The sequence below is a fragment of the Schistocerca americana genome, chromosome 2, assembly GCF_021461395.2.
Source record: "Schistocerca americana isolate TAMUIC-IGC-003095 chromosome 2, iqSchAmer2.1, whole genome shotgun sequence".
Lineage (NCBI taxonomy): Eukaryota > Metazoa > Arthropoda > Insecta > Orthoptera > Acrididae > Schistocerca > Schistocerca americana.
In genome coordinates, this window is record NC_060120.1 from 665963028 (window position 1) to 665989981 (window position 26954).

At 42.8% G+C, this 26954-nt stretch overlaps 1 protein-coding gene across 1 annotated transcript in view; it reads right to left on the minus strand.

Moving 5' to 3' along the window:
* Positions 1 to 8707: 8707 nt before the first annotated feature.
* The window catches only part of LOC124594316 (proline-rich receptor-like protein kinase PERK2), a 33652-nt gene continuing 15405 nt past the window's right edge, over positions 8708 to 26954 (minus strand). The window contains exon 3 of the mRNA XM_047132678.1: positions 8708 to 8949. Coding sequence (XP_046988634.1) covers positions 8708 to 8949 — 242 coding nt within the window. The remainder of the gene's footprint in view (positions 8950 to 26954) is intronic.

The following is a 26954-nucleotide window of genomic DNA, read 5'->3' on the forward strand; positions in this document are numbered from 1 at the left end:
ACTAATTAAACAACATATCCTCGTCTGTCCGTCATTACATTACCGAGTATCAGCCCCTATTGTCTCTTTTAATTTGTCCCTTCCTGCTTAAAAAATTTTTGCACACATAAAAATTGTCCTGTCAGAACAAAAAAATTTATTTATATACGAATTTCATACAATTAAAGTTGTAAAATGCAGCATGTGTGAGCATGTGAAATTTAACTGAATTTGAAATTAATCAAGAATCAGGCACGCCCTTGACATCCAGTGCTGAAATTAATATATGCAACGGAATTACTGACGCTTTAATTTATTGGCCCTAGTAGTGAATCTGAAGGTGGGGAATTGACATAGTATCTATCATTTAATAGAAGTGGTAGTGATAATAAACTCAAGCATTAAGTAAAACTATCGGTTGTTACGAAAGACACACGAATAATAATGCAACAAAACACAATTATTTGGACAAGAATTATACAAAGACATACCTTATAATGAGAACTAAAGCTCTGAGTTGGCAAAGTTGATAAAAGAAATGGAGTTGCATGAAATTTCAAATCTGGTCCTGTGAAATAGGTATGGCAATCTGTTTGCCCGGAACCAACACTCATGAGTCCTAAAAATATGAGGGAGCACTGGCAAATATGAGCCAGTGATAGGTGCCTTGGGACAGAACTATAATATTCTCCCTTGCCCTGATATGCAGAGCCTTAAGCGACGCTTACCATGATCTTCATTGTACTGTGCACAGACTGGAGACACACTCTGCAACTTGTTTCTTAGGGACGGGGGAGGGGGGTGCAATGAAGGTAAGCTTCCTTAGTCAATGTAATCGAAAGATACGGCCATTTACGCCACGTATTTCCACACTCGCAAACTCAGTCAAAACGCGTCGTGTACTTACGGTTGATCTAGAATGTTGAAATTTGGCAATAAGCAAGGTTTCACTAAACAAATAGAAAAAAAATTCAAAAAAGGTTAATTTGTAATTGTATCACAAGATACTTTTTCTTATCAATAGCAGGTAGAAATGGAGATTCTCGATTCCTGGAATGAATGAACTATCTATGTACATAAGTTTGTAGGGAACCATAGCAGCGCGACCTCTATACGCAGAGCTCAATATTTCAGAGCAGCATTTGCACTCAACTTTCTCAGTTGTTTGTTGAATGTATTCCATTTCCTGCCTTCCCTTACAATTTTTACTCTCCACAGCTCCCTCTAATACCACGCAAATTATTCCCTGACGACTTGACGCATGTCCTGTTACCCCTTCGCCTCCCCTTTTCAGTGATCTTCATAGATTACTTCGTTTGACTATTCTGCGGAAAATCTCTTCGTTCAGTATTTTATTAGCACACCTACTTTTCAACATCCTTCTGTAGCATAACTCTAAAACACATCGATTCTTTCCTATTCCAGTTTTTCCACAGTGCTTTATTCACAAAAGCACATTCTAAGTAATTTCTTCCTCAGATTAAGACCGATGTTTGATACTAACGGACATCTGACTGACGGTCATCTAACAATTTTCTTTTCCTGCCGCGCTGGGTAGCCGCGCAGTCTGGTGTCTTGTCGCGGTCCGGCCGGCTCCCCCTGTCAGAGGTTCGAGTCCTCCCTCGGGCATGGGTGTGAGTGTTGTCCTTAGTGTAAGTTAGTTTAAGTTAGATTAAGTAGTGCGTAAGCTTAGAGACCTCAGCAGTGTGGTCACATAAGACCTTACCAGAAATTTCCAAAAAAAAATTTCTTTTCCTTTTACTTTGGTATGGTTCTCGTACTGTGCCATGTCATGTTTAGTTTTCGAATGCATGTAAGTCACACCGGTCAGCCCGAATTTCAGCCATAAGACCTACTGTAGAGCGAGCCATTCAGTTACTAGTTTTTCTTCGCATTGGGTGCACAATTCTTTCGCCTACCATAGTTTCATAGTTCGCAACAGTATGTGACCTGTCAGACGGTCTTGCGTGCACATATTCTTAGGCGGTTTCTCTCCTACGTAGGGTAATATCATGTCACAGTCAGACATAGTGGCAGTTAGTCAGGAGAAGCGGGGTCATATCTCTGTCCAGTCATTCTGACTTGCTTACGCACCAAGTTTCTCGTCTCGGATGTTATGGATAAAATACAAAGAAACTAAAACCATGGTTCATATTGCTTCATGTTGAGGCATATTTTAAAGAGGCACCTAAAATTTCCGGCGAATGGTTCAAAATGGTTCAAGTGGCTCTGAGCACTATGGGACTCAACATCTGAGGTCATCAGTCCCCTAGAACTTAGAACTACTTAAACCTAACTAACCTAAGGACATCACACACATCCATGCTCGAGGCAGGATTCGAAGCTACGACCGTAGCAGTCGAGCGGTTCCGGACTAAAGCGCCTCGAACCGCTCGGCCACGACGGCCGGCTCCGGTGAATGATATTATAAAACAGAACTAAATATAAGCAACCATTTGCATAAAATAAATTTAATTTCTTTATCGGTTACGGGCACTTTGTACCCTTCCTCAGTAGGTTATACGTATCGCATTATTTGCGATGGCTATAACCTTCTGAAGAAGGGCACTAAGTGCCCGAAACCGGTAAAGAATTTAAATTTCTTTTATGCAACTGGTTGCTTATTATTTCGTTACGTACGGCTACAGTTGTTAAGGATGGATAAAACACTAAAAAAGAACTGAAGATATAAACAAAATACCTTCCTTAATCTTCCACTTAATCTCAATTATGGAAACAGTCAGCGAAGGGTTATATGGCAAAAGGTGGAGCTACTCATTTTATATACCTTGCGCAACAGAATTAAATGATCACTTTTTCGAAACCGTGTAATCATCTCCTATTCCGACCCACAAGGTTGAAATTTGTTTCAAAGATGGCTACAATCTTCCTCTGAGCGTGATCCAAAGCAGCAAAGGGTTCACATACTTTTTCATCCCTCCTTTCTCCCACGCCCTCCTGTGGCGTGATCACGTTTGGAGAGGGGGGGGGGGGGGGAATAAGAGGGGAGCAACATTAAGGCGTGTGTGAATAAAACGGCTTAGGGTCCCTCTGCTCTTTTCAGCAGCACCCTTGGTGCCACTCACGCACCTTAGTTGAGAATGAAACAAATGTACCTGTCACCTTGCCCTAGCGCCTGAATCCAGACCAACACCGGCTGAGGGATGTCGGAGGGGCTGCATAACTCTAAGGTGCTAGAGCAACCGCAAAGCAGAATGTGTGTCGAATTTTTCTCAAAGATACAGTTGTAACGTGGTCAGCTAAAGCGCGAAAGTGGCACCGAGGATGTTACTGAACTGGTTGGTCTAAGAAAAACCCTTTGCCGTGTTATTCACGCACATTTTAATGTTGCACCCTCCCCCCCCCCCCCCCCCCACACCCACCCCCGTGATAATGACATAGGATGGAGTAAAACAAGGAAGGATGAAAGGGCTATGAACCCTTAAGCTTATGATCATGTCAGAGTTTCGTCGAATGGTTTTTAACAGTCCCTAGTGATTTCAAACCTGTACAGAAGAGCACAAACTGCTGTGCCAAGAGTGGTAAATAACGTCGTCCTGTTGCTCGTCACCTTATGAACTGTCGTATTCGGCTTTGAAATGTGTGGGAAGCAACGGCACGAGCGAACGGGTGGGTTCATTGAAATCCTTTATGATGCCCCCTGAATTATTTTCGTGTCGACTCCGAGCTGCGGTGTGTCTGAAATGTTTTTCTCGGCTATCCATAAGACAACCGCGTGCATTCGAGGTTCTTTGTTGTGGTCCTGACCTCCGGCGTCAACACGACAACGCTGCGTTGCGCAGAAGTTCTTAGCTGTGCCATTTATTTGTTTGTTAATTTTTTTCATGTGTAGACACCTTGCTCTTTGAAGCTTTGCCGAACCCGAGGATGACGCCGCAGGGCGCCACGCTCATGGTCCGTTACAAAGGAAGGTTGTAGACATCTTGTAGAGAAATTTCAAACTAAAGGTGGGTATTATGGGGTTTCAAAAAAAGTGATCCTCTAATTCTGTTGCACAAAGTACTTTCCAGACCACTTTATGTACCGAGTTAGGAGTGGCTCCCAAACAGCAGAACTTATATCCCTCTGCCCCATGATTAACAATTTCGATGGTAGCCTTCTGCGTCATCTCATTATCTTTGTCATTCTCTGGTTTGCTCTCACTCCATGTTCTGTACTCATTAGACCGTATATTCCATTAAACAGATCCTGTAACTGTCTTCGCCTTCACCGACGACAGCAATGTCATTAGCGAATCTTGTCGTTGGTATATTTTCACCCTGAATTTTAACCCCAGTCTCGAACTTCCTTTTGCTGTCATCGTATATTTTTCCAAATGTGGATTGAGAAGTATTGTCAAAAGACTGCATCCTTTCTTAGTTCGAACATTTTTTGTTTATGGACTTCCATTCTTATTGTTACTTCTTTGTTCTTGTATTTGTTGTACATCACGCGACTTTCACTGCAGCTTATTCCTGTTTTTGGTAGAATTTTGAACATCTTGCACCATTTTCCATTGTCAAACTCTTTTTCTAGGTCGGCAGATACTATGAATGTGTCTAGATTTTTAAATTTCTTGCTTCAGTTATCAAGCACAATGCCAGGAATGCCTCTCTGGTGCCTTTACCTTTTCTAAAGCAAACTGATCGTCATTTAACACATCCTTGATTTTCTTCTCCATTCTTCTGTTCGTTATTCTTCTCACCAAGTTGACTCCATGAGCTGTTAAGCTGACCGATGGTTCTCGTACTTATCTGCACTTATTACCTTAGAAATTGTGTGGATAAGATTTTTCCGAAAGTCTGATGGTACGTCGCCAGAATCATAGATTACACACATTAATCTGAACAGTCTTTGGTTGCTATTTTCCTCAATGATTTTATAAATCTCAGTGGAGAGCTATCTATTCCTTGCACCTTATTTCACTTCAGGCCTTCCAGAGCTCTTTTCTAATTCCAATCCTGGATTCCCTATCTCTTCCTTATCGACTACAATTCCTATCAACAGACAAGTCCTCCCCCTAATAGAGGCCTTAATTGTACTCGTTCCATCTATCCGCTCTTTCCTCTGCCTTTAACAGTGGAATTCCCATTAAACTGTTAATGTTAACAGCCTTGCTTTTAATTTCACCGAAGTTGTTTTGACTTTTCTATCCGCCGAGAAAGTCTTTCCGATGACCATCTCTTTTCCGATTTCTTCACATTGGTCCTGCAGCCGTTTAACCTTGGCTGTCCCGATCTTTCTACATATTTCATGTATGTTAAGTGATTTATATTTCTGTCTTTCCCTGATGATTTTTGTATTTCTTTCTTTCGTTGATAAATTGAAGCATTCCTCCTGTTAGTTTCTTCGCAGTTACCTTCCTTGTCGTTATATTTCATAGTGCAACATCCGTGACTGATCTACTGATCTTTTAAGAAATGCCCACTCTTCTTCAACTGAACTTCCTTATCGCAGCATCCATATCCTTAGCAGAGTTAAAACGCACCTCATCGTTCCTCAATAATTCAGTGTCACGCTCTTTCCACATTGGTTTTTCCGGACGATTCTCTTAAACTTCAATCTACTCTTCATTATTACTGAACTGTCATCTGAGTCTGTATCTGTTCCTGGATACGCCTTACAATCCAGTATCTAATTTCAGATTAGACTGGCAAAAAAAAAAAAAAAAAAAAAAAAAAGTATCCATTATTGAGGAGCACACGATTACAGTGGCTTGCTAGAAACCATAAAAAATTATCGATTAGCGCAGTGTAAATTAAGACACGTAATTATTACGAACCTGCTCTAGGGCCGAATTTCACATTAGAATTAAACGGGGTATACCTTATGAAGAACAGTGTGAGATATTATGATTTCCCTGTATTATTCAGCTGCAGATCTTAAGTGCAGAAACATGACTAGTGTTAGCAAATATTGTGAAGCGTTTTCTTTTTAGAATGCTTGCCTAAAATTGGTTAAAATAAACTTGGTGTACCGAAGTATGTGTACACTGAAATTTTATGACAATAATCGTAATCACTCGTTATTGGAAACGTTTTAAAATATTTTATATGTATCGCATTCTTGAGGACTACTACACTTCCTGATCCGAACATTGCAGCTAAACATATCAATTAATGCGTAAGATTGTAACTGGTAATTTGCCATCCACCGCTGGATACATCCGATCTCCATGCTCCTCCATACGCATCCATATTGTTGTTGTGTGTCTTCTAACGTCATCTAGCCATCTTTCGCCTTGGTCCTTTCATACGAGGCGCGACAATAAAGTAATAAGGCTGATGTGAAAAAAATGTTGCTTACCGTTTTAGTCAAGTTTAGTGTTGTCTCCTTCAAAGCAGTTCCCTTCTGATTGCACACACTTTTTCCAGAGCTTCTGCCCTTGATGGTAACATTTCTGGAACTCATCTTCTGTAATATCCTCCAAGACCCTCGTCACAGCTATTTAGACATCTTGTGTTGTTTGAAAATGGTATCCCTTGACCGCCGTTTTGGCTCTTGGAAACAGAAAAAAGTCGTATGGTGCGATATCTGGTGAATAAGTTGCTGCGGTAGTACTGAAATTTGTTTTGAGGTTAAAAACTGCTGTACTGACAGAGCAGTATGGGATGGCACATTATCGTGATGCATTTTGCACAAATCTTTCTCATACCAAGATCTTCAGTTATTATTAGACGAACCGTTTCTCGACTGATGTTCAGTTCTTGTGGAATCATTTTTATGGATAATCTTCGATCAGTTCGTACGATTTCACGCACCCTGGCCAAGTTTACATCCGTCCGTAAGGTTCATGGTCGTCCACTGCGGTCTTCATATTCAATATTCGTTCTGCCTTCACTAAACATTTTATGCCAACAAAAAACTTGAGCTCTTGACATAACCTCCTCTCCAAAAGCCTTCTGAAGCTTACTGTAAGCTGTCGTTGCGTTTTCATCCAATTTAACACAAAAAGAAATGGCATACTGTTGCGCAATATTACGCGGTTCCATTTCTGTGACGAGAGACACAAACACATGTTAACTTATTACAGCACAACTCGCGACTGAGCAGTTGCATCGATGTGCCGCTTGGACTAGAAGCAGCTTATAGACAAAGGTCAAAGATATTGTGCCTACGCAAGCCTGCAGGGTTGCCACATATTGCAAAGAAAATCAGTCTCATTACTTTATTGCCGCATCTCGTATTATGAGAATCCAGGAGAGGACTTAATGACTACATCATGCATCCATTCACTTGACTATGTCTCCTGCCCATCTGCATTTCATATTCATTACAGTCACAATGATATTTTCATTTCCAGTCTGCTTCCTGCGGAGGTGGTGGTGGTGGTAGTGGTGGTAAGTTCCTTTGGGACCAAACTGCTGAGTTCATCGGACCCTAGGCTTACACACTACTTACTCAAACTTAGACTAACTTACACTAAGGACAACGCACACACTCATGGGCGAGGGAGGACTCAACCTCCAACGTGGGGGGAGGGGGGGGGGAGCCGCTTGAACCCTGCCAGACTCCCTAGACCGTGTGACTTGTTTCCTGCTCCATTTTTTAATTTTTTCCTAGTAATGGCTGATGTTTCGCAACATTGCTCTTTGAGCAGTCCTCAATTCTGGAGTGATATTCGCATTAAAAGTTCCATCTAAGAAACATAAGACACGTTCTTCTTCAGACACATCCATAGCTTGGTTTTGAAAATCCTTCCTAGTTCTCCAAAAACACTCCTCAACCTTTTTTTCTTTTGTTTATTTATTTTGCCGTTCAGTCTTTAACTGCTCAAATACAGACACTAACTAACAACTTCTATAAGGTCATTGTGAATTCATACTATTATCGTTTCAGGGTGTTGGTTCTTCATTTTAGACATGCCTGTTCCCTAAAATAGAACTGTCGCTCGCTTTAGATGCTGATCACTTGCACATCTCTGCGGGTTTGTCATATGTTACTAAGCACGTCTTTGCTGTTTAATAAACATTTGCGACTTTTACACCTCACTAAGGAATATGTTCATATCTGAAGTTACTCATAATAAATGCAGGAAGAAAGGATGATTAAGGTGTAACGTACTTTCGACGACGAGGTCTTTCTAGATAGAGCACAAACCCGAGTAACAGAAGGGCAGGCCAGGAAATCGACTGCGGCCTTACGAAGAAACCATCCTGGCACTCGACTTCAGCTATTTAGAGAAATCACGGAAAATCTTACTCTTGATGGTATAGGATCTGTATTAACATTCACCTGCAATTGCAATAAATAGGTGGAAGTTACACGCTGGGAAACCGAATGTCCTACAGATATGGAGACTGCATGATTCGTCCAGCTGGTAAAATAGAGGCCCCTTTCAAACTCAGCCGTGCTGATAAGACTTTTCACACGAGTACGCTTTGTCTTCGTGACCTATGCAGTGATCACACAGTATCTGAGGATCTTCAGGTGTGGTAACAACCCTAAACACAGATAACATTAATGGACTCAGATGGCCATTCTACCTGCCACAGACAATTAGAGTTTTAATCATTTATGTAGATAATGGTGTGTGCATGTATGAAATTACACTGAAGTCCGACCATGTCTTCAGTGTGCTTATTTTTTTGTGTCGGATAGTACACTAACGACATAACAGATACTTTTACGCTTCCTTGGGGAACACCAAGTCTTAATATCGTTTACGTGGACTATTCGCCGTCCAGAGTGCCGGAACTATCAGTGGAAAGTAGCAACAGCCCCACGCTTAATTCTTTACGTTCTGTTTCACAAACAGCGTGATAGCTTGGGACAGCGTCGAAGGGCCCGTGGGGCACGAGACTTTGATGCCGGGGGTAGAACAGCCGCTGTCACCTCCTGCGCCTCCTACCGGGGACGTCACGACGCTCCCATTGTGCGTCGCAAAGTGGCTTTCCAGGAAAGCGTCTGTCTGGCATCGTCTCGCACCGGGCCCCCGACGCCCAGCGACTCTCTTACGTGAGACTGTCGCTGTCCGCCAGTAAGGGCTCAGTAAAATGATAAGCAAATTCGGTTAAAAGGGCATATCTCCTAAGAGTATGCACCACACTCTAACACATTCAGTCGCAACACTCTCTGCTGTAAAAACTGTCTGACCTTTTGACCTAGACTAGCGGTCCAAGTGGATAGAAAGCTGCTTGTCTCTTGAATTCATTTATGCCGCAAATATAGTGTTTTTTAAATTCTTTTTCTACATAATTTACCAAATGATATATATCTGAATTCTAAGTGTCAGAAAAATAGCGCTTGTACTGTAGTGAACTGTAAAACTTTTAACAAACTCATGTTTATCAGCTATTTCCCTGAGCCTGATTAATTGCTTAACCTGAGTTATTAATTTTGAAACCAGTTTCTGGTTATCCGATTTTTCGTCACATTGCGGTCGTTGGCACTCTGAATAGTTCATTGTTAGAACAGATAGCACTGGGAGCAGATACTTAATTACAGTTGACCATACTGCACCACACTATCTCAGCGTGTGAACTGGAACTCACCTGACATTGCGTTTCGTATGTTTACAGGTACAAAATTATATACAGTATGAAAGCATTGAGTTGATTCGGGAAGACTTCGGGCGACTGTATTTATCTATTTTCAGGTGTTCATTAACCGGTACTGTCTTGTTATTTTTCGCTTGTGTTAACTTTTTAATTTTAAATGTGCCTGTGCCGTTAGTTCTTTTAGTTATCCGGCTGACTTAATCTTCAAGTTGGGAGTTTGATTGTTTAAGTTTGTTTACTTTAGTGCTACACTTTACGGCGATGCAGCGTCAGTGGATGGTAAGCAAATCTCGTTATTAATTGTCTGATTATCACTAAGAATAGGGAATAGGGACGTAACATGGCGAAATTATTTTAATATGGTGATTCCATGGCGATGGTACAAACTTTCAGGGCTGATGGAGACCTGTAAAGGTATCGATTTCGGGTAAAGGATACAGGCGAGGAAACGACGGAGTAGTTGTTACAAGCGTAAATCGTTCTGATACTTCTGACAGTGCAATACATGTACTGGCACTGGTACTATTGTTGCTAAGACTGTAGGGTAGCCAACTTCCAGAGGTGGTAGTGTGGACCAGAACAAAAAGAAAAAAACGACATGTAAATATGGGATGTAAAATGCAAACCTTAAGAGCTGAGCTGTGAGCACTTGTTCATCTTCGTTACTATGAAACACTTACCTTCTGATGAACTAGTGCCCACGCCCATAAGGTACACAGCTTAAAGCCCATATTTAACGGATACTCTTTTATCACGTTTCGGTCAATAATATCTCCCAAAAAAATATCGAAACTAAATAGCTTACAGTAGAACGAATGTGTTTCGAAGTGCTAGTAGCTCTTACGGTATGCATTTTAGAGCCCATATTTGCTTAACATTTCTTTCTTGTTTTGGTCCACACAACCACCTCTACACTATTAGCAACAACAGTACCTGTACATGTATTCCAATGTCAGTGGTATCAGAACGTACTTTCGACGCGGACGTTTACGGACCACAGTCACATACCTCCGGCCGGTACATTTACCCTCCTCCATCATCCCTGAATGTTGGTAATAGGCTCACGAAATCACCCCGTATGTCACTGGATGACTTTCGTTAAATCGGAAGACATCTCATGTGTAAGCAACGCTGTGCGTGTGGACCGTCTGTACTGCGACAGGTACAAAATTTCCATGCTGCGTGAATATTAACAGAACCGAAATAGGTAATTTCAAGTGTTGTACCACTGGATTTGCTATAATATTAAGCTCTCTTGACAACAGGTACGTACCTTTGTGATGTAGAATTGGTCACTTTGCTCAACAGTTATTGTTAGTGGTTTCCTAACATCACAATATTTCTGCTGCAAAAGTTTTTCTAATCTGAAAAACAACAGAAAAACGTGACTAAATATAACATAGTAGCCGCGCGGGTTTAGCCGAGAGGTCTTAGGCGCTGCAGTCATGGACTGTGCGGCTGGTCCCGGCGGAGGTTCGAGTCCTCCCTCGGTCATGGGTGTGTGTGTGTGTTTGTCCTTAGGATAATTTAGGTTAAGTAGTGTTTAAGCTTAGGGACTGATAACCTTAGCAGTAAAGTCCCATAAGATTTCACACACATTTGAACTTTTTTATGACATAGTAACATATTGTAAGCACTACATGATACGTATATTATATGTATAAAAAGAAACACGTACTACAGGCCACTGAAGATGCTTCACAAATAAGAGGAGAGAAACGCGTATAGCAAAACAAACTGCCTTTCATGTAGTTGCATAGACAGATCAAACCTCCATGAATTTTACAGCAACTAAGGAACGACGGAAAACGAAAAAATAACGTAACAGTGCCTTTTGATGAAGAATGAATACGGGAATAGGTTCTAAAAGACGCTTAAAATCCGATCTGCTGCTTATATAAATTCTAAATGCCTCTGGCCGACATGGTACAGCGAACTATGCTAACCGGATCACGATGTATTCGACATACCAGGAGACCATTATGCCCATCACTTACCCATTAATCCAGAAGAGCTTAAACAACATTTCAAATGGGTACACGGGTCAGTCCTGTTAAATGACAAATAGTTTGTTTCCCTAGAGAACCAGTCTTTGACAGTGAGGGATCTGTTATTAAATGTAACGTAAATATAAGATGTGTCACTACGGATCAGTCATAAAAGCGAGAGATAAAACTAGCAACCCCGGCAAATTTCAGAAGTCTAACACTGTTTTCAAATTCCGCGTCACATCGCCATCAGAATTAATTCATAAGTAATTAGAGCAGAATACAAAGAGAAAATATTAGTATTAATTCCATTATGCCTGTACTGCTGTTGCATTTACGAGAGAGAGTAATTTATTTGAGCACCCTGCACACACAAAAGTAAAAAGCAATCATGTTGCACACAAACACGACAAACATTCGCGTTACACGTCGCAGATACAATTTTGAATTAAAATTATATAGGCTAGCGACAGAAGGGCTGAGTACTACTACGGGACAAAGCAAATCGGCTTACTATAGAAACTGCGAAACTGTACGTAGTGATGTAACTTCCTGACGTTTGAACTCTGTGCTGGATTAGCACTGAAACTCTGAAACCCACCTGGTTACTCTCTTAACGACTAATAAGCTATCCGATCACTACTTGCCCCCAATAGCTTCAGTATTGTCTGTACCTCCTGCTCGTCTGGCATGGTCTGCAAGAGAGCTATGTATTTGCGAATGTAGGGGAGAGGTACTGGCAGAAGTGAAGATATAACTAATTTCATTTGGCTCAGTGGCCGAGTAAATATTTCAGCTGGGAATCACTTTGGCGACTCTCACTGAGGTGACAAAAGGCATGGGATATAGATAAGCACATCCATAGATGGCGGTGGTATTTCGTAATACACACGGTATAAAAGGGTAGTGTAACGGCGGAGGTGTTATTTGTACTCAGATTATTCGTTGAAAAACTGTCGTCGTGATTATGGGCGCACGACGGTAATTCACAGACTCTGAAAACGGAGTGGTAGTTGGAGCTAGATGCATGAGACATTCCATTTCGGATATCGTTAGGAAATTCAGTATTCAGAAATCCACCGTGTCAAGAGTGCCGAAAATATCAAATTTGAGGCATGTCCCTCACCACGGCCAAAGCAGTGTCCGACGGCCTTCACTTACCAACTGACGGCAGTGGCGTTTGTGTAGAGTTGTTAGTGCTAACAGACAAGCAACACTGCGGGAAAAAACATAATTCAGTGTGGAAAGTACGACGAACGTATTCCTTAGGACAGTGAGACGAAATTTAGCGTTAATGGGCAAGGGCAGCAGATGACGGCCGTAAGTGCTTTTGCTAAAAGCACAACATTGCCTGCAGCACCTCTCTTGGGTTCCTGACCAGACGACTGCAAAACAGTGGCGTCATCAAATGATTCCCGATCTCAGTTGGTAAGAGATGATGGAAGGGCTGAGTGTGGCGCGGACTCCACGAAACCATGGAGCCAGGTTGTTAACAAGGCACTGCAATTTGGTGGTGGCTGTATTTGCATGGAATGCACTGGATCCTCGGGTCCAACTGAACCGGTCATTGACTAGAAATAATTATGTGCAGCTGGTTGGAGACGGTTCGTAGTGTGGCGCTGTTCTCTCTCGGCTCGATGGTGATGGGTGTCCCAGATGAGATGACGTGGAACGGCAACATCAAACTGTAACTATTAGAAAAAGAAAAAAAATCCTCGGGTGGTTTGGTTATTTTCAGATACTGTATCTCGAAAGTGATATCACGGTCTCGATGGAGCAGCACGCCGGAGTGTGTGCCCCGCCCGTGCTTGTAATGAAATCAGTTGTGTTCGTTGTCTGTCGATCTTCTTCACTTATAAATTTAGCGACTGCACCACTCGATAACGCGATGCCCCCATTGACCTGAAATAACCAAAAGTCCCTTGCGTGTTCGCGACAGATCCTTACGTTTACGCGAACTTGCTGACTACAGTTCGTATGCCCGGCTTGAGAATGGTTATTGAAACGTTAAAAAATAGTGACTTTAATCACCATTCCGTCATCCAAGCCGAGGCCACATTATGAGTTTTGCGAGGATATTAAGTTGTTAATTATTATTCCGTCGTCAAGGCGTCGCTGCGTCGCTTATTCAACAACTGTACGTCGTAACTTCAGAGATAACATACCCCTGAGCAACGTTCAGAATGCGTCGTATTTTTAGTGTAAAGTTATTACTGTTCACATTTAAATTATCACTAATTCACTTGGCACTTTTATGTTATCAGAAGACTCAGTCAATTTAACAAAAATACTTTAAATGTCCATTAAATGATGTAGGCGACACGAAGAATTGAAGTTGAATTAAGGTTTATTGTCTTTCGTAATTATTGTTTTTCCCTACGCTAAGCACACACACCGATATGTAATTCAAGGAATTGCATATGTTAACATCAGTAATTCTGACTCTGAGGTCAACTTCTGACAACACTGCGAAATTGTAATTTCTTCGTAATTGCGTTTAGTTGTAGCCTACTCAAGTCTAATAATCGAGTTTATGTCGGCGATCAGTCTCTTTCTGTGTCCTTTGATGTTCGTGACTATTAAGTATCACGAAGGCTAAGTCCCATCACAAATCGGTAATCACACGGTTCACTTTCCCGTCACATACATCAAAATCCCGTTATTTGCCTAACAATAAAGATGATCCTACTTTAGTCCGAATTCTGACTAATATTCCCAGCCTATATCGTAAAACTTTAAACTTCAGATCAGTTTTAAAACAATCTAGCAGCGCTTAACATGCGCACTGCTGTTGCAGAATACAACAGAGAAGTGAAGTTAACATCTCCATTGCCGAGTTACATTGAAGTCACAGCGAATTTACAGCTCGATGCAGCTACAACTCCCTTCTAGGATAAATGTTATCTTTGGTCGATTTATAGTCTGGGCTTTAACCTTCGTAAATAAGAATTTTTGAATTCTTTCTTTAAAGTTTCGGTTTTGTATCACATGGTATTCTTTCATTCAGGCCTTTCTTTATGGTAATCATTAGCATTTATATAACATCCCTGTTAATCAAACTGAGAAGAGTGTAAATTTTGTTGTCAGTAGCTGCCATCACTGTCAGTATGACTAATTTTGCTATTTCTTTTGCAACAAAAAGGGTGGTTATTATATGTTCTATATTTGGGGTGTTACAGCAGCCAGTCATCGACTTCATTTTCCCAGGCAACGTGATCACCGGGTCACATTTATGGGACATAATCGAGAGGTCATTTCGTGCACAGAATCCTGAATCGGCAACATTTTCGCAGTTGTGGACGGCTATAGAGCTAGCATGGCTCAATATTTCTGCAGAGGACTTCCAATGACTGGTTGAGTCTAGGCCACGTTGAGCTGCTGCACGATGCTCGTCAAAAGGAGATCCGACACGGTATCAGGAGGTCACCATGACCTTCGTTACCTCAGTGCACGTGTCCTTGATCTACCCCAGATATCAAACCGGGGAAAGGGGACCTATTGTTTCACGTGGAATCCGAACAACGTGTCGTTTCTGGCGATTCCTCACGAGGACAAGGCTTGATTTAAGGGAGAACGAAAATTTCCGTAGTCGAGCTGCGATTCGATCCTGCGAGTCCTCTGTTTCCAAGCACACGCTTTACAACTAGATTGCCTGTCCCGCTAGGGAAGCTGCGAGTGTGGGTCGTTACTTGTACATGGGTAGCTCATACGGTTAGGACTTGGACCGCGAGGATTTGGTTTAAGCACTCGAGTTCGGCAGTTCTGCAGTTTTAATCTGTCAACAAGTTTCAAAACTGTGTTGCTCCACAGCAAAATGAAAGATTCGTTGTTACTTCTATGGATTTATGCTTGATCATTATCTGTTGCTCATACAGTGTTTGAACTACACAACAATTGACAGCTCGGGCAGTATTAATTCCTGTGGAAATACGTGTTTTCAATCAGAATCCTCCAAAGGATCTGAACTCGTAATACGCATATTAAACAGACGAGCGCAGCCAAATGCACAATCCTGTGTATAGTCGAAATAGTTAATCATCAAACTTCAACCAAGTTATTAGACGTAATCATTATACGTAACCATTGTGGGCAACGGAGTACACAATGAACTGAAGGAATGGTTAATTATCAAGACGTCTGAGAAACAACTAAGGCTAACATCATGAATCACAACTGAATTATGTCGCTTTTTCTTAACATGACTCAAATACCACATAAGGTTACTGAGTGCCTCAAACACTTCTAATTCTGTTTTACTTGTTCCGTATTTAACCATATGTGAATCGCTATAATGTCCGTATGAAACTGGAGTTCAATTTTCCACTTACTTTCAATGTTGCTGGTAGTGTTTAAGTCACTGGAACAATAGAATTAAAGAGTAGTAGTAGTGTGCAATACTTACTAAGAAGTGGACATTCTATGGACAAGCTCAGTGCTGACTACATGTGGAACACACCAGAACAAGACATTCCAGCGGTAAAGAGAATTCTCAAGTTCGCAGAAGCACTTTTTAATAATGAACCTATACTCTAAAATTCGATATGACACAGAGTCAATATAAATGGAATTCACACGGTATAACTACATCAAAATTACATTACAGTCTGAAAAATATAGAGAGACAAGCCTCCCAATTTTCCAGTTCACTGAATAACAGTAATCACGTTGTTAAAAGAGAATAGTCAGTTATAACAGATGCATGCAGTAGATACTAAAGTAGCCTCCCAAAGATTCAGATATTACCTAAGCATGTGATTGATAAACAGATCCCATTTTCACACAATTAGTCAGTAGCAGTATTCAGAGACCGATATGAAACTAATGACAAATTCCTATGCCTTATGAACGAACGTCGTTTTTTCGTCGAGATTACACTTTTCTACTCCTCATTACACATAATCTGATGAGGCGAAGGACTCGTTAGAGCGCTGATAATTACGTCAATGTGTCCGGTATTCTGAATTACAAAGAAAGAAACTCCAATCATTCATTTGATATGCCTAATCATAAAAGTTTTATTTTCTGGAAGATGATGTTAAGTATTTCTGCACCGCAAAGGATTAATATAAAGTATGAGTAAGAGAACGTGAAACAAACAGTCCGATTGAAGACCACATCCATGTGGCTCAAGTACCACCAAGACAAGGATTCCAATTATTATAAGGGGCAATTAAATGAAAACGAGGCAGTTAGAAAGTAAGTAAGCGAACTGTTTACTATTTCAAAAGTAATCCTCATAACAGTTAACAGAGTAATCCCACTGCGATAAAAGACCGTCAATGCATTGATGGAAAAATGTTTGCGGTTGGCTACGGAATCATAGTTGTACCCAGACATATACCTCTTCGCCCGAAGCAAATCGACGGCCACAAATGTTTTTCTTCAGGGCTCTAAAAGTATGGAAATTGCGTAGTGGAGAGATCGGGACTGCATGGAGGATGTGTAAGGCCCCACATCTTGACAAGGTTCTTTCGGTTACCTTGGGGAAGTTTCGCAGGGAAGCCCTTACACATCCTCCATACAGTCAACATCTCTCCCCTTGCAGTTTCGATAATTGTGGAGTCCTGAAGAAAGACATTTGTGGCCGCTGATTTGGTTCGGGCGAAGAGGTGCGTGTCTGGGTAAAACCGTAGCGGTCGCGCGGTTCCAGACTGCGGCCGGCCGTGGTTGCAGCTGTGTGCGGATGGCTTCTATTCACGGCGTGATTTGGCCACATCGGCAATCTAAAGCTTTTTACTTACTGCGCTTGCGTGCCAGAGGAGAATTCAATTCGTATTTTGCGCTTTGCAGTTAGCAATCTCTCAGATGAACGTTTCTGTAATGCTAGATAGCAGATTTATAAAATTATAAGGGGCATGGATGTGTGTGATGTCCTTAGGTTACTTAGGTTTAAATAGTTCTAAGATGTTAAGTCCCATAGTGCTCAGAGCCATTTGAACCATTTGAAACCACGAAGAAAAAAGTGTGTCTGAACCTTTACCACTTGCTACCTGCCTAATCTTCCTAACATACTCCAATCGACGCATGGTCATTGAGCATCCTAAGACGCCCTGTTTTTGTTTAGATATGCCACTAGTGCACTTACTGTCTTTCCGTGTCCATTGTGCACTAAATCTTTCCTCTCCCGTATTCATCAGCTTTCAAGGTGTTGTACTTTGGTAAAAGTGAGTCTTGCAAATTCAATGTTTTCTCCAAGAGTGTGGAGACGAGTAGGTGGTGTTGTGTTTGACATTCCCACATTTGCACGAGACGTCCTCTACTCATCCCTATTTCCTTAACATTTTTAAGCATTCGGAGACCCCTGATGACAGACGATTGTGTCATGTCCATTATAAATATCCGGGCTGTTATGCCGTGGTCGGTTGATGAATTCTGAGGTGATTCCCAACGTTTCGTCTCCGACTGCGGGAAACATCTTCAAGGGGGTCCGTAGCTTGATGGAAGGTCCAACACACACACTGGCTCGCTACTGACTGCCGCTGAATTTCGTGTCCGCGCGCCCCCGCGCCGCGGCGTGACGTCACGTGTTTTGAAAACGTCAGTGCAATTGGCCGCTGTCCGTCGCCGTCGATCGCCGTTGCCATCACCCAGTAGTGGACGAGTGGTAGACATCTTCTTTAACACCGGCATCCATATACCGTTTAATTTGACGCCCTCCTCCTTTCGGTTGAAATTATTTGGGTGTTTAGCGATTTCGATTGCCTCCCCGTAGAGCCTTTCGTAGTATCCGCTCGTGGCCGCTAGTACTTGCGTCTCCTCGAAACGAATATTGTGGTTCCCTGGCTGGAAAGCATGCTCCGCAACAGCTGATCGTTCCGTTTCTCCTCTTCTACAATTTCCCTTGTGCTCTTCCAAACGTTTAGAAACAGTTCTTTTGGTGGTACCCACATAAACTTCACCACAGCTGCATGGGATCCTATACATTCCAGATTTTTCCAATGGTTTGCGAGCGTCCTTGGCAGGCCTAAGGTATTCCTGTATGTTCCTGGTGGGCTTGTAAATTACGGTAATATTCCGCTTCGTCAAGATCCTCCCTATTCTTTCCGTTACATTTTTAACAAACGGCAGGAAAACCTTAGATTTTGCAGTAGCCTGTACGTCAGTATGATTTCTGCGTGGCTGCCTCAACGCACGTTTTATTTCGGCGGACGAATATCCGTTCTTCGTTAGTGCATTGTGGAGATGTTCCATCTCAGCGTCGAGCAACTCAGGTTCACAAATATTTCTAGCTCTGTCCGCTAACGTCTTGATAACACCCCGCTTCTGTTGTGGGTGGTGGTTCGAATCCCGGTGCAAATAACGGTCCGTTTGCGGTACACTGAGTGGCCCAAACTACCATTTTCGTTTCTAAATACAAGCACATCGAGGAAATGTAGTTTGCCGTCTACCTCCTCCTCCATAGTAAACTGAATTTTTGAGTTTATACTGTTCAGATGTTCGTGGAACCGGCTTAGTTCCTCTCTACCGTGTCTCCACAACACAAACGTGTCATCCACGTATCGGAACCACACATTTGGTTTCTTGCTGGCGGTACCTAAGGCCTGTTCTTCGAATTTCTCCATAAAGAAGTTTGCAATTACGGGACTTAGGGGGCTTCCCATAGCCACGCCATCCATTTGCTCATAAAACTGTTCATTCCACTTGAAGTATGTGGTCGTCAAACAACACTTAGGCAGCTCTCAAATAGCGGCAGGAAAAATTCGATCCAGCTGTTCCAATACATCATTAAGTGGAACCATGGTAAGCAGCGATACCACATCGAAGCTGACCAATATGTCCTCCGGCTGGACCACTATGCCATTCAATCTGCTGATGAAATGTGTCGAATTCTTTATATACGAGTCCGAACGGCCCACATGTGGTTTTAACAGCGTAGTCCAAAACTTGGCTAACGAGTAGGTGGGCGAACCAATGGCACTTAGTATCGGTCTTAACGGAACATTTTCTTTATGAATTTTGGGCAATACATAAAGCCTCGATGGTAGCGCAACCGAACTGCAGAGACCTTTCTGTACACTCTCTTCAATGGAGGACTTTTTTATTAACCGCGACACAGTTCTGAGAACGTTGTTAGTGGGGTCCTTATTCAGCTTCCTATATGCTTGCGGATCCAGTAGATCCGTAATTTTTCTCTGATAGTCGGCCACATCCATAACCACCGTTGCGCTTCCTTTGTCAGCTGGGAGAACCAAAATACTATCGTCGTCATTCAGGAGTTTTAAAGCACTTCTCTCATTCACAGTTATAATACTTTTCGGCGGTTTTGCATTGGCTAATATTCTCACTGTTTCTCTACGGATTTCTTCAGCTGTTACAGAATCTACACTGCGAATTCCTGCTTCTACATTGGCTGCAATTTGTTCCGTGGGCACAAAACGCGGACTAACAGCAAAATTTCCTCCCTTGGCAAGCACAGATGTCTCATCGTCAGGTAACGAACGTTTGGACAAATTGATAACGGTCCGGGAAACGTCTAAATGCCGAACAGTCTGATCAGGTAGCAAATTATCAAACTTCTTCTTCTGTCTACTAGACGTCGTCAACATACGCTTCCCCATGGTATCATGCAGTAGTCTATCAATTATATCCCAGTCACCGCTGCACAGTTTATTACTGATCGTAATATGGAGAGACATTAACTTACAGTTTGTGCTGGCCAAGTCCCATCGGGTCTGCTGAATGCGCTCTCGTAGTAAGGCCTCCTCAGTCCGTTTGAAAATGCGTTGTGCCTTTCCCGAATAGAACAGTCGCTTTATCTTCAGAAACTTCGGTATAACGCCGACGGCTCTGCAACGAGACAGGAATGTGAGGGAACACAAAAGCTGCACGCTCTTCTTCTGGAGTCCTTCCAGGCGTCGCACTTCTCTTGACATCTCCTCCCCGTAGAGGCGTCTGATACTAAAATGTAAACTTTCACGGCCGGAAATATCATGTCCATTATAATTATCCGGGCTGTTATGCCGTGGTCGGTTGATGAATTCTGAGGTGATTCCCAACGTGTCGCCCCGACGAGAGCGCATTCAGCAGACCCGACGGGACTTGGCAAGCACAGACTGTAAGTTAATGTCTCTCCATATTACGATCAGTAATAAACTGTGCAGAGGTGACTGGGATAAAATTGATAGACTACTGCATGATACCATGGGGAAGCGTATGTTGACGGCGTCTAGTAGACAGAAGAAGTAGTTTGATAATTTGCTACCTGATCAGACTGTTTGCATTTAGACGTTTCCCGGACCGTTATCAATTTGTCCAAACGTTAGTTATCTGACGATGAGACATCTGTGCTTGCCAAGGGAGGAAATTTTGCTGTTAGTCCGCGTTTTGTGCCCACGGAAGAAATTGCAGCCAATGTAGAAGCAGGAATTCGCAGTGTAGATTCTGTAACAGCTGAAGAAATCCGTATAGAAACAGTGAGAATATTAGCCAATGCCAAACCGCCGAAAAGTAATATAACTGTGGGTGAGAGAAGAGCTTTAAAACTCCTGAATGACGACGACAGTATTTTGGTTCTCCCAGCTGACAAAGGAAGCGCAACGGCGGTTATGGATGTGGCCGACTATCAGAGAAACATTACGGATCTACTGGATCCGCAAGCATATAGGAAGCTGAATAAGGACCCCACTAACAACGTTCTCAGAACTGTGTCGCGGTTAATAAAAAAGTCCTCCATTGAAGAGAGTGTACAGAAAGGTCTCTGCAGTTCGGTTGCGCTACCACCGAGGCTTTATGTATTGCCCAAAATTCATAAAGAAAATGTTCCGTTAAGACCGATACTAAGTGCCATTGGTTCGCCCACCTACTCGTTAGCCAAGTTTTTGACTACGCTGTTAAAACCACACGTGGGCCGTTCGGACTCGTATATAAAGAATTCGACACATTTCATCAGCAGATTGAATGGCGTAGTGGTCCAGCCGGAGGACATATTGGTCAGCTTCGATGTGGTATCGCCGTTTACCATGGTTCCACTTAATGATGTATTGGAACAGCTGGATCGAATTTTTCCTGCCGATATTTTAGAGCTGTCTAAGTGTTGTTTGACGACCACATACTTCAAGTGGAACGAACAGTTTTATGAGCAAACGGATGGCGTCGCTATGGGAAGCCCCCTAAGTCCCGTAATTGCAAACTTCTTTATGGAGAAATTCAAAGAACGGGCCTTAGGTACTGCCAGCAAGAAACCAAATGTGTGGTTCCGATACGTGGATGACACGTTTGTGTTGTGGAGACACGGTAGAGAGGAACTAAGCCGGTTCCACGAACATCTGAACAGTATAAACTCAAGAATTCAGTTTACTATGGAGGAGGAGGTAGACGGCAAACTACATTTCCTCGATGTGCTTGTGTTTAGAAACGAAAATGGTAGTTTGGGCCACTCAGTGTACCGCAAACGGACCGTTATTTGCACCGGGATTCGAACCACCACCCACAACAGAAGCGGGGTGTTATCAAGACGTTAGCGGACAGAGCTAGAAATATTTGTGAACCTGAGTTGCTCGACGCTGAGATGGAACATCTCCACAATGCACTAACGAAGAACGGATATTCGTCCTCCGAATTAAAACGTGCGTTGAGGCAGCCACGCAGAAATCATACTGACGTACAGGCTACTGCAAAATCTAAGGTTTTCCTGCCGTTTGTTCAAAATGTAACGGAAAGAATAGGGAGAATCTTGACGAAGCGAAATATTACCGTAATTTACAAGCCCACCAGGAACATACAGGAATACCTTAGGCCTGCCAAGGACGCTCGCAAACCATTGGAAAAATCTGGAGTGTATAGGATCCCATGCAGCTGTGGTGAAGTTTATGTGGGTACCACCAAAAGAACTATTTCTAAACGTTTGGAAGAGCACAAGGGAAATTGTAGAAGAGGAGAAACGCAACGATCAGCTGTTGCGGAGCATGCTTTCCAGCCAGGGAACCACAATATTCGTTTCGAGGAGACGCAAGTACTAGCGGCCACGAGCGGATACTACGAAAGTCTCTACGGGGAGGCAATCGAAATCGCTAAACACCCAAATAATTTCAACCGAAAGGAGGAGGGCGTCAAATTAAACGGTATATGGATGCCGGTGTTAAAGAAGATGTCTACCACTCGTCCACTACTGGGTGATGGCAACGGCGATCGACGGCGACGGACAGCGGCCAATTGCACTGACGTTTTCAAAACACGTGACGTCACGCCGCGGCGCGGGGGCGCGCGGACACGGAATTTAGCGGCAGTCAGTAGCGAGCCAGTGTGTGTGTTGGACCTTCCATCAAGCTACGGACCCCCTTGAAGATATCTCCCGCAGTCAGAGACGAAACGTTGGGAATCACCTCAGAATTCATCAACCGACCACGGCATAACAGCCCGGATAATTATAATGGGCATGATATTTCCGGCCGTGAAAGTTTACATTTTATTATCAGACGATTGTGTGCTTTCAGTGGGGTTCGTGAGCGTATGGCCCCCGGCCAGCTTCTCTTTCAGTTCAGTTCCTCTGCTATAGATTTAGGTGTGTGGTCTCAGGTGACTTTTTTAAGGGGGAAGGTCTCTTGAGGAAACTCATTTTCTACCTCAGGCATGGCGTGATGCCATTGGGGTTATATAGCAAATGTCTTAGATCTTCTGTCTGCATCTTTTTCTCTTTTTATGTCGCGACTGGACTTCTAATTCTGGGTGGAGCTACACGACGTGGGGGTTAACAGCGGTCAAAAGTGTAGATCTCAAGCACACGGTAACAGTTCTTGCCGCTTCACTGAGGGCATTATCTGCTTGCTGTGAGTGAGCTCCCGCTCCACACAGTGAAGGTGCATAATCTCTCGCTGCCAACATCGTGCCATAGGAGTTCTCTTTAACATCTCTTGGTACACTCCCCATGAAGTGTCCGTTAGTTTCTTCAGCAGACCATTTCTTGGGCTAAATTTTCCTTTTAATTAATCGCAGTGTTCTTTGAAAGAAAGAATACGGTCCAATCCGACTCTCAGATATTTGGGTTGGGGTTCTTCCTCCAGGGACATGTCCCCCCACATAACGTTAAGCTTTCTCCCTGTCTCTTTCTTGCGCAAATGGAAACTGCATACTTCGATATTGTTAGGATTCTGTTTCAGATGGTTCTGCGCAGAGTGTATTGTGAGTGTCTCCATAGCTTTCTAGAGCTTTTACTTCTACCTTTTCAAATTTTTCGATGTAGTTGTGGTAACAGTGTCAAGAAAAGCAAGTGGTGCACTAACAGAGCGGCACTGTCTTTGAAAATTTGACATGACTACTGACACGAAAACTTGGAAAATAAACTCTACTTATGAGACAAATTATGATGATAATGCGATTTTGTACTTTAAGTAAGTCAAGCTCTCACAGGAGGTGCCTTTCACTGAGGGAGAAATATTCCTCCGTCCCTTTACATTGCATAAATTTCACTGCTGACACATACAAATACGGTCAAGACAGAGTGTGACACATCTTGATTTTGCTGGCTATCTTAATTAATCAACCTCATCAACCTCTTTCACTGAGATATTCAGTAAATTCTATGGCTTTCATCACCTTTCCTTGGTCGAAGTTAGCTAGTCTCTGTGCCCACTTGGCAAAAGTCCGAAAACTCCTGATGTGATCACTGAACCGAAAGTTATACATCTCTCTCCTCTCCTCTTGACCACCCTGTAACATCAGTCGACTTCCTCTGGTCTAAAAGGAGATCTGGGATCACAGATGAAAGCATGAAAGCCACCGGCCACGCAAATACAATCTTTCCGGTTTAAATGGAAACAGTAATTCACTGTCAGCAACATAAACGTAACGAAGTCCATGCCTAGAAAAATTCTCTGATTTGCTCTCTGACAATACAACCTAATACTGGAGTGCCGTTTACTACCAGAACGTGTTTCATAACTCGCTATATGAATCTTTGGTGACTTTCCCATGTGCAGTTGAAACTTTAGTTCTGGTATCCAGTGACCCATTCCACATTCCCTGACGGTAACAGTAATCAAACCAGCAACTCAAATAACTCACGGAAATGTAGCCGGATGATGCCTCGACAACCACCGGTATTTCGACAGATGAAAACCCCGACGTTTTCAAGGCAAAACCGCAGAAAGTAAGCGCCGTGCAAGCTAATTAAAACCTCGCTTTGCAGAGCCATTCCGGAAAGATGGAAAAAACACACACAAAGGAGGGCGCGCGCACGCACGCATGCATACACACACACACACACACACACACACACACACACACACACACACACACACACTGTGAACACTAGCGTCACCAAACAATCGAAGATGACCGACACCAGAAGTTATCGATAGGGAAAATCACTAAACAATACGTGAGGTATCATTAACTCTGTCCCTCTGTTTTTGATAAGGGGGAGAGCAGAATTTCACGCAGGATTTAAACGGAAACCTCCATCTCTATTTACAAAGTTACTTGCTAATTTAATTTGAACTGCTTCCTTAATGACACTATCCAAATAGTTGGTATGCACGCCTGGATTTCCCTGTTGATTCCATAGGATGACCGTTGCCAAGACAATGTTCTGCAATAGCTCGGCTGTCGTAAGCGTATGTGACGCTTACGCTCAGTACAGCGGTCCTCCACAGTCCTGATAGTATGATCAATATATAACATGCCGCAACTGCAAGGAATACAATAAGCACCCACCAAGAACACCTTTAACGGAACCCAAAAAGACCCTAATCTTAGACGGAGGTCTGAAAACACGTTCCACAGCATATATTCTCAAAATACGACCAATCTTGCTTGAAATGCTCCCTCCATAAGGCGGAAAGGCCGTAGTCGTTAGTGTCAATCCGGTATTATCGTCACTTCCCACTGCACGGTTGATCAATAGAGCAAAGCACGTCTGATATGTCTTTCACTGTATCCATTCTGATGAAAAGTGCCCTCAAGATGGGTTAGCTGAAAACTCTCAGGCTCTGAAATAATGTAGGACCTGTGAACCAGGGTATGAAGTACCCCTTCAGTTTGCACCGAATGGGGACAACTATCAGCCTGTAGAAACAAGTCAGTATGAGTAGACTTCCTGTAAACAGCCTGTCCCAACGCACCATCTACCTTCCTCCTGACCAACGTATCAAGGAAGGAAAGACGACCACCCTTATCCACCCCCATCGTCAAACAGATCTTCGGGTCGATTGAATTCAGGCGTTCTAAAAGCTTGCTCAAAACGATACTGCCATGAGGCCAAACAACAAACGTACCGTCTACATACCTGTTAATACACGCAGGTTTCAAAGCCGCCGACTGCAAGGCACGTTCCTCGACGACTTGCATAAATGAATTACAATAACAGGCGCAACAGGCTTCCGATTGCAGTTCCATCTATCTGCTGATAGTCGGACATTGAATAAAAAGTAAATGGTAGTCAACACATATCGAAATAGGTTCGCTAAATCAAAACCAAACCTAGCATCAGTTCACCGTAATGAATCGGACGTTGGAACGCTAATAAAGAGAGAGAGAGAGAGAGAGAGGGACCACATCAAGACTTACTAGAGAATCAGAGTCATTCAAACGCATTCTCTCTAATTGGCGTAAGATATCCACAGAGTTGTTTATGTGATGCTCACACCGACCAACTAGTCGATTCAACAAATTTGCACGGTGTTTTGCTACATTATACGTCGAAGCACCATTTTTACAATCGGATGAAGAAGAAACTCTTCTTTTTCTATCTTCGGAAGGCCATATAACCTACGGGAACATCGTAATAAGTATTAAGACTCTTGACAGTCTCCCGTGGCAAGGAACTTTTCTTCAGGGGGCTGTTAGTCTTTCTCTCAACACGTTTTGTGGCGTCAGCACTGATCCTACAAAACGTTGAATCAAACAGTAAACACTACATCTTTTGAACGTAATCCTGCTTGTCCAGAACAACTGCAGCATTGCCCTAGTCTGAAGATAAAGTAACGTTATGTGGGTCAACTCTAAGTGAACGAAAAGCTGCCCCTTCAGCCGCTGTGGTATTGCTCTTGTGTGGATGTGCCCCAGTCAGCACACGACATGCCTCCATCTTAACCTCCTGTGCAGCATCAGAAGGTAGTTAGAAACAGTCTGTTCAACAGAACTAATAAAATCAAGTACTGCAACATGTCACAAGTGCAAGAAATACGATAGACACCCGCCTAGACACCCGCCTTACACAAACCAAGATTATCCTTACTGGAGCCTAATAGGACCCTGATCTTAGATGGAGATCGGTAAACACAACAGTATAAGCAATTCCGGAAAGATAACACACACACACACACGCACACACACACACACACACACACACACACACACACACACACACACACACACAAGATGACCTACGCCAGATGTTATCGTCAGCTCTTGTTCGTAAACGGATCTATTACACTCGTCGACTGTTAGATTAGGTTTCTGAGGAATTGTGTGGACTTTATTTAATGATTGCTTCAAAAATGTCGGCATTTTCTTGGGACTGTCTCGACGATGCTTCATGGTTGCAGTCTGA